Source organism: Bos taurus, chromosome 27 (assembly GCF_002263795.3).
Source record: "Bos taurus isolate L1 Dominette 01449 registration number 42190680 breed Hereford chromosome 27, ARS-UCD2.0, whole genome shotgun sequence".
Taxonomy (NCBI): Eukaryota; Metazoa; Chordata; class Mammalia; order Artiodactyla; family Bovidae; genus Bos; species Bos taurus.
The window spans coordinates 2,170,926-2,189,904 of NC_037354.1; the positions used below are offsets into that span (position 1 = coordinate 2,170,926).

Below are 18,979 nucleotides of genomic sequence, written 5' to 3' on the forward strand. Positions count from 1 at the left end.
TGAGGGCAGAAGGGGTTCAACGGTGGAATCCTGAGGGCAGAATCGTGTTCTGGTGGAATCCTGAGGGCTGAAGGGGGTTTCTGGTAGAGTGCTGAGGGCTCATTGGGGTTCTGGGGTGGAATCCTGAGGGCAGAATGTGGTGTCCAGGGGAATCCTGAGGGGTAGCATGGGGTTTCTGGAGCAATCCTGAGGGCAGAAGTGGATTTCTGGTGGAGTTCTGAGGGCAGAACGGTGTTCTGGTGGAATCCTGAAGGCAGAAGAGGGTTTCTGGTGGAATCCTGAGGGCAGACTGCTGTTTCCAGGGTAATAATGTGGGCAAAAGCAGGTTCTGGTAGAATCCTGAGGGCAGAAAGGGGTTTCTGGTAAAATTCTGAGGGCCGAAGGGGGTTCTGGGGTAGAATCCTGAGGCTTGAAGGGGTTTCTAGGGGAATTCTGAGGGCAGAAGGCATTTCTGGTGGAATCCTGAGGGCTGAAGGGGGTTCTGGAGTGGAATCCTGAGGGCACAATGTGGTTTCCAGGGGAATCCTGTGGGTAGAAGGGGATTCTAGGGTGGAATCCTGTGGGCAGAAAGTGGTTTCCAGGGGAATCCTGAGGGCTGAACGGGGTTCTGGAGTGGAATCCTGAGGGCACAATGTGGTTTCCAGGGGGATCCTGTGGGCAGAAGGGGGTTCTGGGATGGAATCCTGAGAGCAGAATGTGATTTCCACGGGAATCCTGAGGGGTAGTATGGGGTTTCCAGGGCAGTCCTGAGGGCACAAGTGGATTTCTGTTGGAATCCTGAGGGCAGAAGGGGATTTCTGGTGGAATCCTCAGGGCTGAAGGGGGTTCTGTTTGAATCCTGAGGGCAGAAGGGGTTTCTGTTCGAATCCTGAGGGCAGAAGGGGTTTCTAGGCGAATTCTGAGGGCAGAAGGGGATTCTGTTGGAATCCTGAGGGCTGAAGGGGTTTCTGTTCGAATCCTGAGGGCTGAAGGGGTTTCTAGGCGAATTCTAAGGGCAGAAGGGGATTCTGGGGGACTCCTGACTGCAGAAGGGGATTTCTGGCAGAATCCTGAGGGCAGAATTTGCTTTCCAGGGAAATCCTGATGGGCAGTAGGGGGTTTCTGGGGGAATCCTGAGGACAGAAGGGGATTTCCAGTGGAATCCTGAGGACACAAAGGGGTTCTGGTGGAATCCTGAGGGCAGAAGGGGGTTCTGGGGTGGAATCCTGAGGGCAGAATATGGTTTCCAGGGGAATCCTGTGGGCAGAAGGGGGTTCTGGTGGTGGAATGCTGAGGGCAGAATGTGGTTTCCAGGGGTATCCTGAGGGGGTAGTATGGGGTTTCCAGGGCCATCCTGAGGGCAGAAGGGGATTTCTGGTGGAATCCTGAGGGCAGAAGGGGGCTTCTGGTGGAATCCTGAGGGCTGAAGGGGGTTCTGGTGGAATCTTGAGGGCAGAAAGGGTTTTCTGGTAGAATTCTGAGGGATGAAGCGGGTTCTGTTGGAATCCTGAGGGAAGAAGGGGGGTTCTGGGACAATCTTGAGGTCAGAAGGGGGTTTCCAGGGGAATCCTGAGGGAAGAAGGAGTTTTCTGGTGGAATCCTGAGGGGCAGTAGGAGGTTTCCAGGGGAATCCTGAGGGCAGAAAGGGGTTTCTGGTGGAATCTTGAGGGCAGAATGTGGTATCCAGGGGAACCCTGTGGGAAGAAGGGGTTTCTGGTGGAATCCTGAGGGTTGTAGAGGGTTCTGGGGTGGAATCCTGAGGGAATGTGTGGTTTCTAGGGGAATTCTGAGGGCAGAAGGGAGTTTCCGGGGGAATCCTGAGGGTGGAAGGGGGTTTCCAGGTGAATCCTGAGGGCAGAAGGGTGTTTCTGGGGGAATCCTGAGGGCCAAAGAGGATTTCTTGTGGAATCCTGAGGGCAGAAGGGGGTTCTGAGGGAATCCTAAGGGCAGAAGGGGGTTCTGGGGTAGAATCTTGAGGGAAGAAGGGGTTTCTAGGGGAATTCTGAAGGCAGAAGGGGATTTCTGGTAGAATCCTGAGGGGCAGTAGGGGGTTCCAGGGAATCCTGGGGGCACAAAGGTGTTCTGGTGGAATCCTGTGGGCAGAAGGGGGTTCTGGTGGTGGAATCCTGAGGGAAGAATATGGTTTCCAGGGGAATCCTGGGGGCACAAAGGGGTTCTGGTGGAATCCTGAGGGCAGAAGGGGGTTCTGGCGGTGGAATCCTGAGGGCAGAGTATGGTTTCCAGGGGAATCCTGAGAGGTAGTAGGGGGTTTCCAGGGCCATCCTGAGGGCGGAAGGGGTTTTCTGTTGGAATCCTGAGGGCAGAAGGGGGTTTCTGGTGGAATCCTGAGGGCAGAAGGGGTTCTGGGCTGGAATCCAGAGGGCAGAAATGTGTTTCTGGTGGAATTCTGAGAACAGAAGGTGGTTTCTGGTGGAATCCTGAGGGCAGAAGTGGTATTTAGGGGAATCCTGAGGGCAGATGGGGATTCTGTGAATCCTGAGGGCTGAAGGGGGTTCTGGGCTGGAACCCTGAGGGCAGAAATGGGTTTCTGGTGGAATTCTGAGGGCAGAAGGGGGTTTCTGGTGGAATCCTGAGGGCAGAAGGGGTTTTCCAGTGGACACCTGAGGGCAGAGAGGGTTTCTAGAGGGGATCCTGAGGGCAGAAGGGGTTTCTAGAGGGGATCCCGAGGGGCAGGAGGAGGTTTCCTGGGGAATCCTGACTGACAGAGAATTCTTTCTTTCAGAATTGAAAAGTGCTGACTACACATAGGCTCCACGAAGCTCCTCTAAAGGCATGGGCTGTATCAGTGTCATGTCTGTTTCTGTTGCTTTGCCATCATGTCCAGGTGTGGTTGGTGAAGAAGCTGAAGGTGTGTTGCTGTCAGCTCTGACTAGGTGTTACTTTTCTATGTAAATACCCAACTTTGTGAGTCATTAGTACATCATTCTGGTGGTGTTTTTGTAAGTTTAAAAAACGGAACCAATGTCAAGGACACACAAACTTATATTCTACCACTAAATAGCTGTGGTCTCAAAAATAACACACCTATGTTATATATTCAACATTGGTGATCTTTGCCAATTTTCATTAAAAAAATACATTTTCCAAAGACATACTGTATTTTATTTTCCTTTTAACTCAGTGTGTTTTTCTTTGATTTGATTTGCAAATTTGTGATTTGCAAATAATGAGACCTGCACCTCTCCTTGGCTTGTGCTGCCTCTGCATTCAACACAGACTGCCACATATTCACACACACAGCTCACACACATAATGCACAGATTTGGGGGGAGGGTGACGGACAGTGCCTCCAAGAGGCTACTACTTGGGCGTCTTCCACCTGGACATGAGCCTGGTGGGCAACTGACACTCATCCTGGTCTGCAGGGACCCACTCTCACTTCTCACCAGTAACTTACTTTTACAGACAGGGGACTTCCCTGTCCATTTCATGTCTGCTTTACACGTCCTGTGCTCAGATCCACCTGCGAGGAAGAATCCCGGATGGCAGGTGTATACCAAGGTGTAGCCAAAGGTGGGGAGGTCAATGGCTCTCACATCTGCATGGGCTGGCGTTTCAGGCTGGCGGCAGGCGTGAGCTGAAATGGGATTTAGTCCATTAGTAAGTCCACTGGAGCCTAAGCATATGTGTCAAAGGAAACACAGAGAAAGAGATGGAAATGGCTATAAAGTTAGTTTACCATTTAAAATTGAGAATACGGGAGCTTTACAGATCACTGACACTCTGGTCTCTGCAGCTTACAGCACAGCAGAGCCTTGGTGTTGCCAGGTCTCTCTCTTCCTCTCCGTCCACCCCTCCCTCACTCTCTCCTCCTCCTCTGTCTCTGCCTGTCTGTCTGTCTTCTATTTATCATCTGTCTATCTAGTCTCCTTTGCATACATATATATATATATATGTAATTCTGTATAGAAATTTAGAAATCATAGCTTTAAAATAAACACTTCTGACATACTGTTAAGGTAAGTGGGGCCTCCCTGGTGGCTCAGATAGTAAACAGTCTGTTTGCAATGCAGGAGACCCAGGTTCAATCTCTGGGTAAGGACGATCCCCTGGAGAAGGGAATGGCTACTCACTCCAGTATTCTTGCCTAGAGAATTCCATGGACAGAATTGTGTCTATGGACACATGGACATTCGAATTCCATGGACAAGTCAAATGTGGAGCCTGGTGGGCCACAGTCCATGGGGTCACAGAATTGGACATGACTGAATAACTAACACTAAGATAAATAATATGTTAAATTTCTTTAAAAAGCAGCCCTTTAAACAGACAGATTAATGTGTATTTTAAAATAGGCTTTGATTTTTGTCCAGTGCCAACTAGCAAATTTACTGCTCAGTTAAATGAATAATTAATTTTGGCCAAAATCCACTGTGTGTCTAGAAAATTAATTGAAATAGATTCTTTTTTCATTTAAAATATCACTTAAGAATAAATAAGGTTGTAATTGTTTTTGTTTTTTACTTGAGTTGTGTCTGACTCTTGTGACCCCATGGACTGTAGCTTGCCAGGCTCCTCTGTCCATGGGATTTTCCAGGCAAGAATACTGGAGTGGGTTGCCGTTCCCTTCCACATGGGTTCTTCCCTACCCTGCAGGATCAAACCTGTGTCTCCTGCATTGGCAGCCAGATTCTTCACTGCTGAGCCACCAGGGCAGCCCCAAGGTTATAATGTGCTGTGCTGCATGTGTGCTGTGTTAAATTGCTTGGGTTATGTCCGACTCTTTGGGACCCTATGGACTGTAGCCGCCAGAGTCTTTTGTTCATGAGATTCTCCAGCCAAGAATACTGGAGCGGGTTGCCATGCCCTCCTTACAGGGATCTTCCTGACCCAGGGATCAAACCGATGTCACTAACTTATGTCTCCTGCATTGGCAGGTGGGTTCTTTACCACTAGCGCCCCCTGGGAAGCCCCGTGCTTGATCTCAAATAAGTTATCATTCTTCATAGAGTACACATTTATATCTCAAATATAGGACTTGGCCAAGTATTATAAAACAAGTTTATATGATTAACGTCACTAATGCAATCTTTTTAAGTATTGTAGTATTTTTCATTTTGACAGACTTTCAAGGTGGTGGTGGTTTAGTCACTAGGTCGACTCTTGCGACACCATAGACTGTAGCCTGCCAGCCTGCTGTCCATGGGATTTCCCAGGCAAGAATACTGGAGCCGTTTCCATTTCCTTCTTCAAATTTTCAAGGTAATGAAGACCTAATGTTAGCTAGCTCCACACACAGACACACACACCTATGTGTATATACATACATATACATGCATGTATGTGTGATATCTCTGTATAACATTCACACAGAGGATTCACGTAGAGATTTAGAATAGAGATGATAGCTTTGAAATAAATACTGATACATAAATACACAAAATTCACAACTTACATACTCAGAAGATATTTGTATAGTAAGAGTTAGATACTACCTTACCCTAGATTGGTAGAGGATGAAGGGTTGATTACTAATCATTACATTTCTCCTAATTCTCATGATTACATCACAAAACAAAACTTGGTCCTAAGTATTTGAATTATCAATTCATATGGACTCCAAAAAGAATAGTTTAAACACTTGTATTAATACTCTGATGAGTCACATGATCTTTAGTGACCTGAGGTGAACATCCTAGGGGAGCAGTAACACAAGTAGGTTTTCTCTCGGTGAGTGTTGACCAGCGTGTTATTCACTGGTCTTTGGTTAAGGACAGTTTCTCAGGCTTTGGGGCCTGGGTATCACCGGAGGTGCCTGGGGACTACAGACTGGGGTCCCCCTGCTCCTCTTCACCCGACCTGCCCCTGGCCCCCAGAGCTCAGATACCGCAGGGGTGTGCAGAATAGCACTCAAGATTCAAACTTTAACCAACTCTGGGTACTGCTGCTGATGGTTCTAGGGAGTCAGACTCTGAGAAATGAGTTTAGGGAATGGAAAGTAAACAAACAAAAATAAGCCCCTCATTGTTTCTCAGGAAGGTGAATTCTTCCAGCTGCTGGAGAGCGGACAGGCCCTGCCCTTGCACAGGGTCACACTTACGGATGCACTCCGTCTGGATGCCGCTCCACGTCAGGTTCGCCAGGCAAGTTCGAGTTGTAGAGCCTTGGACGTGGTAACCTTTTCGGCACCGGAAAAACACCATACTTCCAACCTGGAGGGGAAAGCCAGCACCAAGCTCAGAGGTGACGTGGACACACACTGGAAAGCACGCTCCAGGGTCAGGTCTGAATCAACGTGTACATGTAAAATGCAGGTTAAAGTGTCAGACACAGTTCTTGTTGTTTAGTTGCTCAGTTGTGTCCAACTGTTTTGTGACCCCATGGACTGCAGCCCACCAGGCTCCTCTGTCCAAGGTATTTCTCAGACAAGAATACTGGATTAAGCTGCCATTTCCTTCTCCAGGGGATTTTTCCAACTGAGAGATCAAACCCACATCTTGTGCTTGGCAGTGTTGGACACAGTACAGGTTTTTCAATGGATCGTGTGAGGTCTTAGATACAGTGACTCATGATTATTTAGAAGCAGTTTATTTGGGTAAAAAAGTATACCTTTTCTCTTTAGTTTTAGCCTTATCTCTCTTTAGTTTGTGATAACTGTTTTTTTCCCCTCTGCTAGTCCTAGTGTTCTTGCCTGGAGAATCCCAGGGACGGGGGAGCCCGGTGGACTGCCAGACGTCTATGGGGTCGCACAGAGTTGGACACGACTGAAGTGACTTAGCAGCAGCAACAGTCCTATTCTGGGCTTCCCAGGTGGCTTAGCAGTAAAGAATCCACCTGCAATGCAGGAGACCTGGGTTTGATCCCTGGGTTGGGAAGATCCCCTGGAGGAGGAAATGGCAACCCACTCCAGTATTCTTGCCTGGAGAATCCCCATGGACAGAGAAGCCTGGCGGGCTACAGTCCCTAGGGTCGCAAAAGAGTCAGATGTGACTTTGAGACTAAACAAGTCCTATTCTAAGCAATTAGTGTTTGTTAGCAAATTATTTTAGCACTTGGGGGAACTGGCTTGGAGGCTGATAAGGACTCCATCATAGAATCCTCCAGAACTATTCTTCTGATGGTCTCAGTCATCTCTTTAAAAGATGGCATCTGGACTTTAAAATGATTAGTAAATCTTGCCTTGGGTCCAACCTGTTATCCAGGATAGTGTAACTACTCTGTCATAAGGGGAATGGTGGGTTCACCCCTCCCGATTAGCTTCTCACAGCAGATCACAGGACTGCGTCACTGAAAGCAATCGTCATGAAGGTTCACTTACTATAGGACACATGCAGGCAAGTTAGAGATCACTGAAACCAGGGGTGACCACAACTTGGGTTTCTTATGGTGAGTTAGTGAGAACATCCACATCTCATATTTTCTGGTATTGCAATATGTTCAGCATATGCCAGAAAACGTTACCTGAAGCTGTAAGGCCACACAGGAGACCCTGCATAAAATGCGCTAGATTTAACCTTGGGGGACTGTGAGGCTGTCCTTGCAGAGTGAACCAAGGCTGTCAGGAAGGAGCCAGTGTGGCATCAGGGCAATCAAATGAGGACAGTTTACACTTCAGGAGAAAGGAGAAGTGGCGGAAGAAAAGACTTTTATTCTCAATAAATGGGAACAGTAACTTGAAAGTAGTGTGTATATTCAGCTCTGCCTTTCAAAGCCATCTGATCAGAGAACCTGAAGTCACTCAATTACTTAAGATGGTTGAAATATTTTATTTCAAGCTTCTTCAATTTCCATTTTCAGGTATTTCTCTGATATTCATGTTAATGTACTTTGAAGGCATCTTCTTCTGTTTTTGTCTCTGGAATTTAATGTTATTCACCTATTCTATCTAGTCACCAAGTGGGGTCTTCTTATGTGAATCAGTGGAAAATCACCCTGTTTGAGATTTGCTGTGTCAATTCAGCAGACAGAAAGAAATATGTATGCTTTCAAATAGAAATTCATATACCAATTAATCCTGTGTGAATAAGATACAGTTGTCTCAGTTCTAACAGTTAAAATAATAAGCAGAAATCCTCTTTGAATGGACTATATTTGGGCAAATGTAACATGAGTCAGATATGCTACATAAACACATATATATTTAAGTATCAATTACATTTTAAAATAGAGAAAACCATAGTAAAATAAAAATGGAATACCTCATATCCTCTTGAGCTATTCTGTATTCCAAACTGTGGAGTACCAGGGTCTGGACAGGTGTTATGAGCAGGATCTGAAATTCACACACACAAAAAAAATCAGAACCAGATATGGTTATTACAGGAATTCTAATATTTTTACTAAAAGGCCTTGCAAAATTCAGAAAATTGTGTTTTGACAAGTGGGCAAGATGTTTTGCAAAAAAATTAAAAATTAAATTGCTATTTTCATCTTTTTTCTGACTTCTTTAGATGTTAATCATTAGTGTTTTATCAGACTCTAAATTGCCCTGAATATTATTTCCTATGTCAGAAGAAACACATTCTTTTCCATTCTCTAGTTTAAGTTTTCTCTGCTGACATACTGTATTGGTTAGCTAATGATATATATAGTCTTCAATAATTACATATTATCTTTTATTTTTTTGTTGATTTAATTAGACACCATCTAATTTGGTCATCTATTATATTACTCTAAACATAAACTAATTCTCCTAAGATTTCAAAATGTGGAATATATTTAATGCTTCAAAATAAAAGCATATGGTAGACCAACAGTGATATTTGTCTAAAACACTGTAGCACTTCAGCAATCAGCGAGTGGCTTCAGTATGTCCGCTCTCCAGCTGCTGATGGGAAAACAAAATAGATAACTTCAAAAAAGTGTTTTCAAGAGAAACTAACCTATTGGGGGGAAGAAAAAAATTTTTTTTTTAGTTTTTCAGAAACAACCAAAATAAAGCAATAGTTTTATCCCAATGGCAGTAAACTTTAATTATAAAAAGCAGTGTTTCAAAGAAATTATTGTTGACACTGTATTTTTAAGTAGATATTTACTTTCTTAGAAAACAACCAGGGATAGAAGTCATTCCCTGCTTGCCGCGCGTGTGCAGAAGGCCCTCTCTCGCTTGGGGAAGCAGGGTGCGCAGAGCGGCCGGCCCTCACTCATTCAGTCTGCAGGGTGAGGTGGAGGGAGGTTGGGAGGGAGGCACAGAGGGTTCTGGTTCCTGTGTCACTGACGCAGTGACTGTTGACCAGTATAAGTTCCACCTGAACCCTGCCTAAGAGACAGAGATTTAGTCTAAAAATGAAGGGTTTAGGTCATGTAGAGAATCTCTTTTAACTTGTAAGTTTCACTGCATGTTGGAAGGTCAACAGAGCTCGCGTGACCCTGTAGCCCTTTCAGCCGTGGCTGACAGAGCAGGTGGTTTGCTGGGGAGCAGGGGTGGGCTGGGGGAGAGGGTGTCAGGCTCTGAAGTGGGGGGCCCTTCTGGTGCCACGGCAACAGTGAGATCTTCATCAAACTGGTCTCTCCCCTGAAGACCGCGGTTGTCAGCTGACATAGGCAGAGAGGGGGCTGGCAGGGTAAGAGAGTCTAGGAGCTGTTTTTAAATGACTTGTCACATCAACTCCAGGCTCCGCGGCAGGATTTAAAAGAGGCTGCCATCAGCGTGGCTGGTCAGTGCCTGCACAGAGCATCTCCCAGGAGAGCATCACCTGTGTGCCCACAAACGCTCCAGCTTTAGAATGAAACACCCTCTCCCCACCCCCAGGGCTGTCTTGCCATCATTACCGATGCAGGTGGGCTGGACGCCACTCCAGGTGCCGTCTGCCTGACAGACTCTCCGGGACGACCCCACCAGGAGGAAGGGGGACTTGCACTGGAAGAAGACTTCAGATCTGTAGGTGAAGATCTTGCCGCTGAGGCGCCCCTCGGCAGGGGTGCCGGGGTCCCCGCAGAACACAGCTAGAGAAGACAACCAGGAGGTCAGTGCACAGTCTGTGCCCCTGGGTCAGGTTAGTCTATTCAGCTTCTCTAACTGCTTTCCGATAAATCCTCCCATTAAGCCCCGGAAGGCTCAGTGAGTAAAGAATCAGCCTGCAGTGCAGGAGACGCAGGTTTGATCCCTGGGTAGGGAATATCCCCTGGAGAAGGAAATGGCAACCCACTCCAGTCTTCTTGCCTAGAGAAGCCCATGGACAGAGGATCCTAGAGGGCTATAGTCCAATGGGTCACAAAGCACATACACGCATTAAATCCTTAGGAATCAACGATGAAGAAAAGCACAGAATCTGCCCGTGGGCAGCGGGTCTCAAACGTGGAGTCTTTAACCTATTGCACCCTGGCTACAAGTCTGGCAGGCTCTCTTCCTCAGACTGCAGCCTGAGGTTTGTGTGCCGTGGTCTGTGCTCCCAAGGACTTACGCAGGCACTGGGGGACCTCGCCTTTCCAGACCCCTCGGCCTTCGCAGGAGAGGATGGCGGGCTGGGAGAGCTGGAAGCCGTGGGCGCAGCTGTAGCTGATGCTGGCACCCCAGCGGAAGTCCGTTCCTTCCACCTTCCCGTCCTGGACTGGAGGAGGCTGGCCACACATGACAGCTGTCAGAGAACAAACAGGATTCAACATTCTAGAGTTTCCACCACAACACAGTGCTCCAAGGCCTCACATTTTAATTTCACCCACGTTGCAAAAGACATCTACAAGGGGCTGAATTTTTTAATAGACAAATTGCTGAAGAAGATAGCAAATCAAAATAATAAAACTTTTCTCTAACATTTCCTCATTAATTTAGATCAAGTCCATAAAAGCAAAGTCAAAACATATCCCACCATAAATGAAGGTGGAGTAAACAAGACAGTCTCAGTCTATAAGACAAAGGAAAGACTGTTGTTCCACTGACGTCTTCGTACAATGGTCACCAGAGGCATATTCAGTCAGAAGCATGGTCCTATGACATGAGTGCGAGCATTTGAATTTATATAAACAGATGGTAAGAATTTCTTTATCTGAATTTTTTCCTTTATACAAAAGAAAGAAGTGAAAGTCATGAAAGTGAAAATGAAGTCACTCAGTTGTGTCCGACTCTTTGCGACCCTGTGGACTGTAGCCTACCAGGCTCCTCCGTCCATGGGATTTTCCAGGCAAGAGTACTGGAGTGGGTTGCCATTTCCTTCTCCAGAGTCTGTATATAAAGATAGCATATAGTTTCCAAAAGACATACATAGGCTGCTGATGCACTTGCTGAAGAATTGAGCACTAACACTTGCGTGGTTAGAGAAGACCCTGTAAGAAACCGCTTTGCCAGGGTTCTGTCACATCCAGGGGCTTCCCAGGAGTGACTTGCCCACTGGTGCTGGTGTCTGCCTGGCCCGCTCCAGCCATTATTCTGCAACGCCTGGTCTAAGAGCTGCCTGAAAACCCAAGAGCCCCGAGACTTCATACTGGAGAAGGTTTGCTGCTGACAGTCTGGGCACGGAAGGCAGCGGGAGAGGAGACTCAGCCCTATTTCCTCACCTGCACTTTCTCACGGGTGCTCACACCTTCTCACATGAGAAAGACACACAGACACAACCACACGTGCACACCTGGAAGCTGGAAACGGGCCCTCCTCTTGCCATTCTCTTTCTCTCCATCTATCCACTCATTCAACAAAGATTCCTGCAGAACCCCCAAGTGAAGACTGGGGGAACAGTCTATAGACAGGTCGACATCAGGTGACAAGGCCCCCAGGTGGGAACAGTGATGAGTGATGTGGCTCCAGGGAGGAGTGGACAGGGTGGCCAGCAGGAGAAGAGAGAGGTCTCCTCCGTGAGGGCCTGGATGGCTGTGGAAGGATTGTTAATCCACAGACACCAAACAGAGGGACAAGATCTACACAAATGGATCTGAAGTCCAGAGATCAGACGTTCTAGGAATAAGCGCCATGGACACACTCACTGGACTAGAATGCTCCCAACAGGACAGCGTGAGCTGCATTAAACACCCTCTTAGCACCTGCCACAGAGCTGCACGGTGTTAATACTGCAGCTGGAAAGAAGGACACGAGACAGGGCTCCTCACCCTCTGATGGGAGGAAACCAGGATGCGCCAGAACCGCCCCGGCCGGAAGTGGATAAACGGCCCTCGGGGTGGGGGCTCCTCTGACCTCACAAGACTCAACAGGACGCACCTTCCTCCAAGGTTTCCTGCTACTCCAGCTCCAGCTCTCCCCACTCCCTCGTCTAATGACGATAAGACGACCCTTTCTCCTGTGTGGTCACTGCCGGCCTCCACGCCCTCTCCTGCCCCTGCCCCTCCGGCCCAGCCGAGAAGGCCCACAGCTCCCTCTGGAGCTGGTGGAGACGCTCACCCTGCAGATCAGCCCTGCATCAGCGGTCCGCCAGCCCCCCTGCTCCCCCAGCCACGTGGATGCTTTCTACCTGCTCGCTCTCTCCCTGGAAAGTCCACTGGCCAAGTCATGAACCTCCCTGTACCCCTTCCTTGTGGTGGGACTTCGTTAGTCTCAGCGTCCGAGGCCCACCAGGCATCAGGACACTGGCGGTCTCTGCCACTGTTCTGCCCTATCCGATGATCGGCTCTGACCGCCTCTCCAACCCTGTGATGACGGCCACAGACTCAACACAGCCACGCACACCGAGACAGCAGAGCTGGGTTCACAGCACAGACTCCAGAGTCGGCCCTGAAGCCCGAGGTTCCAAGACCTAACCTGCGACCCTGAGAATTTACTGCAGCTCTCTGTGAGTCAGTCTCAAGGCTGTAAAACCAAGATTAAGGTAATAAGAAAAGGAAGTGATTTAATATTTGCGAATGAGTTTACAGGAATGCTGAGCACTTAGAAGGTTTACACGAATGCTTGCAAACTGATGTAAAATGTTAACTCAATAAAGACTCTCCACATGTGAGTGACGCACAAGAGAAGCCCCAACACTCGCCTTTGCAGGTCGGTTTGCTGTGATTCCAGGTACTGTCCTTGGTGCAGCGGATGGTGGGGGACGTGGCGGGCTCCATGGTGTAGCCGGGGTTGCACTGGTAGCTGACCGTCTTGTTGAAGGTGAAATCCGTCCCGAACTGGATGCCGTTAGCCAGGGTCCCTGGGTCTCCACAGCTGATGACTAATCAGCAGAGAACAGACAAACAGAGAGACACAGTATCATCACGGGATGACTTATTCCTGGTTTCTGTTTAAGTGACTCTCCTTAAGCTGCTCTTCAGAGCAATGATGCCGTGGCTGAGCACCGCGATACCAACCTATCTGGGGGACAGTTTCGCTGGCTGGCAGTCAGGAGGCTGCATGTTTGGAACCACTTATTTCTACTCCACTGATAGTTGTCTGTGTGGATGACAGCTGTCATCCTCGTTCTGTCCTTAACTACATGTCGTGAGGGGTCACCCCACAAGGTCAAGGACAGAGACACAGGCTGAGATCAGAGAACAGGCTCCTGCACCATTTCCCTTCAGACTAACTGGTCTACAGAGAGAAGGAACCTTGGCTTTTCTGAACTCAGTTTTGTAATATCCAACCCAACCAGCCAGGCAAAGCACTTTTAAGCATATAAATAAGAAAGTGAAGAAAAATCTGAAAGTGCTTAGAAAGTGGTCATATTATCAAACATACGTATGATATAATCCTTTTTTTCCCTAGGGATTAAACAATACAGCCCTCTGTAAACTCAACTCCTTTTTCTCAGTCAAGTACGAGTCGCTGTGGGGACCTGGATTTGGCCAGGACGGCGGCCACTCACGCGTGCAGTCGGGGGCCGTGCCGGTCCAGGTCCCGTTGGCGGTGCAGTGGCGAGTGGTCAGCCCCGAGGTCCTGTAGCCGTCCCAGCAGGCGTAGACCACCGAGCTGGAGAACAGCACGCCATCGCTGCTGACGATCTTGCCGTGGGTGGGCGTCCCCGGGTTCCCACAGGACACAGCTGTGGGGAGACAGAACAGCAGGGGAGACCCGTTACCACGTGATAAACTCGAGAGGTCAAGGGCCATCTGCTTAACAGACTGCACATTTATTTAAAAAGTCATCGGAAGGACACTGTGGTCCTCCCCCCACCCCCACATCCTCTGCCTGCCTTTTGTCTGTAGAAAAACTGTAGCCAAACAATGAGTTTAATCAGAGAAGTGAGAAAATGCAGAACCAAAGAAAGCAGTCCAACGAGACAAAATAAAAATAGTTTAGTCATTAAGTCAAGGACCTTTAACAGTTCCTCCTCCAGGGCCATACATAAAACTGTGAGCCAGGTCCTGTGAGCTCTTTTGTGGAAACGGAATCCCCCACCAGGTGGAGAAGTTAACTGCATGATGACCAGACTGTAGCCATGACACAGGCTGCCACAGGTCTGAGAACTGGCCTCAAGGAAATGGGAACAAACTGATCCTGGAACTGAAGACTGACTGTACTTAAACAACCAAACGACGCTGGTCAGACCACCGGTGACTGACCTGCAGATGACTGTCAGAGCTGTCTGTGCTGTTTCTGCATGTAGCTCCCTCCTCCTGTCTATAAAAGCTCGGTATTTGTGCTCAGTCGTGTCTGACTCTTTGTGACCCCATGGACGGTAGCCTGCCAGGCTCTCTCTGTCCAACGGACATTCCAGGCAAAAATACTGTAGTGGATTGCCATTCCTTGCCCCAGGGGATCTTCTCCACCCAAGGACAGAACCTGAGTCTCTTTCATCTTCTGCATTGCAGGCGGGTTCTTTACCACTGAGCCATTGGGAAGCCTATAAAAGTTCTAGACCTTGACTGGCTTTGGAAGGGCCGCACCTTAAGTCTCTTTAAATGACCACAATGCTGTGTATAGGCATGAAGAATCAGCTAAGATGGGCAGTGTGACAGGTCTACACTCTATGAGTATCTATCAGGTACGTTCCCTCCTCAGCAAACAAGGAAACTCAGCAGCTGCTGGGTGTGTATCAGTGTGATCTCAATCCATTACAAGATTTTGCCTTTTTTTCATTGAACCTATTTCCCATAAAGATGGTTATTTTTCCTTCTTAATCCTCCCACAATAATACACAACAGACAGACAAAGGATGTGAATTCTAATAAGAAGAATGTATCACGGGTCCCTTTTCTCAGAATGACGAAAATATTTGCAAACATTCTGGCTTATTTAGATGTTCCACTTTCAAATCTAGCCTGTGAACAAAGACACACTCTCCTTTATAATATGGAAGAAAACACATTGCAAAATAAAGTCCATTATAATAGAAGTTTATGGAATTGCCTATCATATTATGTTAAAAAATTCACATACTCTCAGATCTTATTTGGACTAGATTTTGTTTGACAAATAAAGAGTATACTTGCTGGTGATTTTACACTTGTACCTACGCTTCCCTGGTTGCTCAGATGGTAAAGAACCCACCTGCCATGTAGGAGATGCAGGTTTGATCCCTGGGTTGGGAAGATCCCCTGGAGAAGAGAATGCCTACCCACTCTAGTATTCTTGCCTGGAGAATTCCATGAACAGAGGAGCCTGGTGGGCTATGGTCCATAGAGTCACAAAGAGTCAGACACATCTGAGCAACTAACACTTTCACTTTCACTTATCTACATCAGATATAAACTAACCAGTTATAACCCTCTTCCCTGATGAGTCTGGGTTACAATCCCTTCTAACACAGATTGTTCAGTGGTTTATTGGTTGACATCTGAGATGAGGTATGTTTACCAGTCATGAGGCAGAGTATACCTAACACTCTCTAAAGCTCAGAGTGCTTTGATGGCTGTGACAGAAATTAAAATTTCACTGCAAAAATCCAAGCTGTTGGCCTATTTAAGACCATCACTCCATTGCACAAACTGATTCATTGCTTCCTATGCACAGTTATTGTTCATGAGTATGAATTGAAACAGCAAAGAATTATACTGATCCAACTTGTAACAAAAGACACCCATATCACTATGTTTTATTCCAGTCATATCTGCTATTAAAAACTATGTGGCAATTTTCAAAAGTGACCTGTGAGATACTAATCCTAAAATAAAGCAGGTGACTGTTGAAATATATTCAACTTAATATATAGACAAATATATTGTCAATAAAGGAATGTCCCTCATAATAATGATACCCTAATGTTTATAAAGTCCCCTCTAATATTGAATTTGATACTACCAAATTCATGTTTAACTTTTTTTTTTCCCCTGACAGGGACACTTTCACTGTTGATCACGCCTATGAATGTGGAGATCAGAAAACAGGGTCAACATACCTGTTTTTAAATCAAGGTCCTGATGTTGTGAGACATAAAGACTGACATTTAGGCAAAATAAGAAACTGAATTTAGGGTTGTTAGAGGGAAAATGAGATATTTTGAAAGTTACAAGTTAAAATTTCTTTATAAATACATCTTTTTTAAAGTACATTTATTTAATGTGCCTCCTTTTCAAAAAATATCACTGTCTTTTTTACTCGGTTTGTAAGAAAATAGCACCATACTTATTCCAAATGCACATTATTGTTCACTGGTATCAATATTGCTCACTTGGCATGCTGTTTTAGGATGATTGCTGTTAAACTGAGTTAAATATTTGTAGGTTTTAATCTCTGCTCACACAAGTTAAGTCAATGTGAGTGATCAGTTCAAGTTACCAACATGTAGTGTCTTCACTGTGAAATGGATAAAAAAGATAACTGCTCCCTGTTGTAAGAGTACATGCGTACATGAGCGCTCAGTCATGTCTGACTCTGCAACCCCATGGACTGTAGCCCACCAGGCTCCTGTGTCCATGGGATTCTCCAGGCAAGAATACAGGAGCGGGTTGCCATTTCCTCCTCCAGGGGATCTTCCCGATTCAGGGATTGAACCTGTGTCTCCTGCGTCTTCAGCACTGGCAGGCAGATTCTTAACCACTGAGCCACCTTAGAGGCCATACTAAGTGCAAAATGCTACCATCTTGTATAGAGGCAGTCATATTGGTATTTTTATTTTCATTATTATCACTTTAATCACATGTCCATTACCTCAATAAATGACAACTTTATCACAATCTCCTGGGAAAGAGAATCAGGGGTTACCCCAAAGATGTAGTTACATTTACACAACTTGGTAAGATATATCCATTTGGAAAGCTACGTCAGTGAGACTGTGATTCAAAGACTAGATTGTAACAAAAGAAAACATGATTTAAAGTGATGAAAATGTATTAGAAAGTTAAGTTCTTTGATGCTTAATAATTTTTTAGATGTTTTTACTTTGTAATTCATGAACCTTGTTTTAAAATTTATTGAAATGTCCATCAAGATCTAATGTTTTTTTAAATAGATTCATAGAAGGTAAATCCATCAGGAGGGGGATCACCTTAGTCAAAGGATTGAGTACATAGGTCATGGATAACCTTAGTGGCAATGGAAAAGTTGCTGATAATTCTACTTTCTACAGAATATAATATGTGCCCCAAAGATATGGACCTATATCAGCAAGTAAGAAAAAACAGAAAGCAATACATTCTCCACAGCTTTAAGAGTTGTTAAGTGTGTATGTGGAAGCAGGAAGGGGGTTAGTTGTTTATTCTGAGACATCATTTGTGGTTTTCCTGAGTGTAACTGAACTATCACTCACCTGACTTCCAATGATTTCTGTACAGTACAATTTGGAAGTAGCCAATTTTGTGGACCACTGCATTTTTGATAAATATTGTTAGTATTGAAACATTTTAGTAACTTCTTTTTGTATACAGATTTTAAGCAAAAAGTTTAAAAGGATTTTATAGGACCCGTTTGAATTTCTGACTTTTGCTAAACTGTTCTTCAGTAGCTAAGTCGTGTCCTTGTGACCCGTGGACTACAGCACGCCAGGCTTCCCTGTCCTTCACTGTCTCCTGAAGTTTGCTCAAACTCATGTCCAGTGAGTCAGTGATGATACCATTTTGCTAAACTGAATGCTATTTAAAAAGCACTTTGCATAGTCTTCCCTGGTGGAAGCATAGGGCTTCCCTGGTGGCTCAGAGGGTAAAGCATCAGCCTGCAATGCAGGAGACCTGGGTTCGATCAGGAAGATCCCCTGGAGAAGGAAATGGCAACCCACTCCAGTACTCTTGCCTGGAAAACCCCATGGACAGAGAACCTGGGAGACTACAGTCCATGGGATCGCAAAGAGTCGGACACAACTGAGCAACTTCACTTTGCATAGTCTGGGATAAGTACATCATAAAGTAAAAATTAGTTAAGCTCTCCTATTTGAATAAGTGAATTCACTTATATTTTTTTGGGAAAGAACTCATAGTGTAGTACCCCAGCAACAGAGTGAGATTTCTATGGAAAACATGACTTACTCTCAACTGCTTTACTTTTTTCACTGTTTAAGTTTTCAAGAAACTAAGACAAGGGCCACCAAGAGATGAACTAACGTGTGAATAGAATGACTTCCAGCAGCAGGGAGCCCCCGTCAGGACCTGCCCTGCTCACAGCACCTTCACCTGCCTTCTCAGCGCCACCAGCCATAACACCCTGAGTGCCACACTGAGATGGTCACCAGGAGAAGACTTCCTGATGATTCTCTTATGTTTGAGGGGAAAACAAGTTAATTGTAGAAACAGCATAACCTGTAAGATGTTGTAGAATGTCACTGGTCATTTCAGAGTGAGCTACCCGGTTTCAACCTGCAGCACTGACTTTCAGGCTGGGATCCACTCACCCTCGCACACGGGCTGCAGTCCTGACCAGGACCCATTGAGCAGACACGTCCGCTCGGCTGAGCCCCGCAGCTGGTAGCCCATTTCACAGGAGAAGCGCAGGAGGCTCTTGGCCTTAAACTCCTCTCCAAGCCGCGACCCATGGGCTGGGGTCCCCGGATCACCGCAAAATCCAGGGTTATTTCCTGCAGAACACAAAACACATGGCAGTAGACGATGCTGCTTAAAACAGGGCTGTTATGTTTACAGAGAATGAAATTTTATGTAAATGTGTATCAAACATGGCCATAGTCATAACATTCTGGAAATCCTGTGAGAAAGATTTTCCTTATTACAGCACAAAAGTAGAAGACTTAATGCAATCCCTATCAAGCTACCAACGGTATTCTTCACAGAGCTAGAACAAATAATTTCACAATTTGTA

General features: G+C 46.2%; 1 protein-coding gene across 2 annotated transcripts in view; it reads right to left on the reverse strand.

The window, feature by feature from the left end:
• The window catches only part of CSMD1 (CUB and Sushi multiple domains 1), a 2,064,317-nt gene that overhangs the window by 21,790 nt on the left and 2,023,548 nt on the right, over positions 1–18,979 (reverse strand). For both annotated transcript variants that reach the window (XM_059882319.1, XM_024986326.2), the window contains exons 57-64: positions 18,558–18,740; positions 13,662–13,838; positions 12,852–13,031; positions 10,344–10,517; positions 9,712–9,885; positions 8,139–8,212; positions 6,041–6,152; positions 3,398–3,577 (exon numbers count right to left, since the gene is read on the reverse strand). In XM_059882319.1, the coding sequence (XP_059738302.1) occupies positions 3,398–3,577; positions 6,041–6,152; positions 8,139–8,212; positions 9,712–9,885; positions 10,344–10,517; positions 12,852–13,031; positions 13,662–13,838; positions 18,558–18,740 (1,254 nt within the window). The remainder of the gene's footprint in view (positions 1–3,397; positions 3,578–6,040; positions 6,153–8,138; positions 8,213–9,711; positions 9,886–10,343; positions 10,518–12,851; positions 13,032–13,661; positions 13,839–18,557; positions 18,741–18,979) is intronic.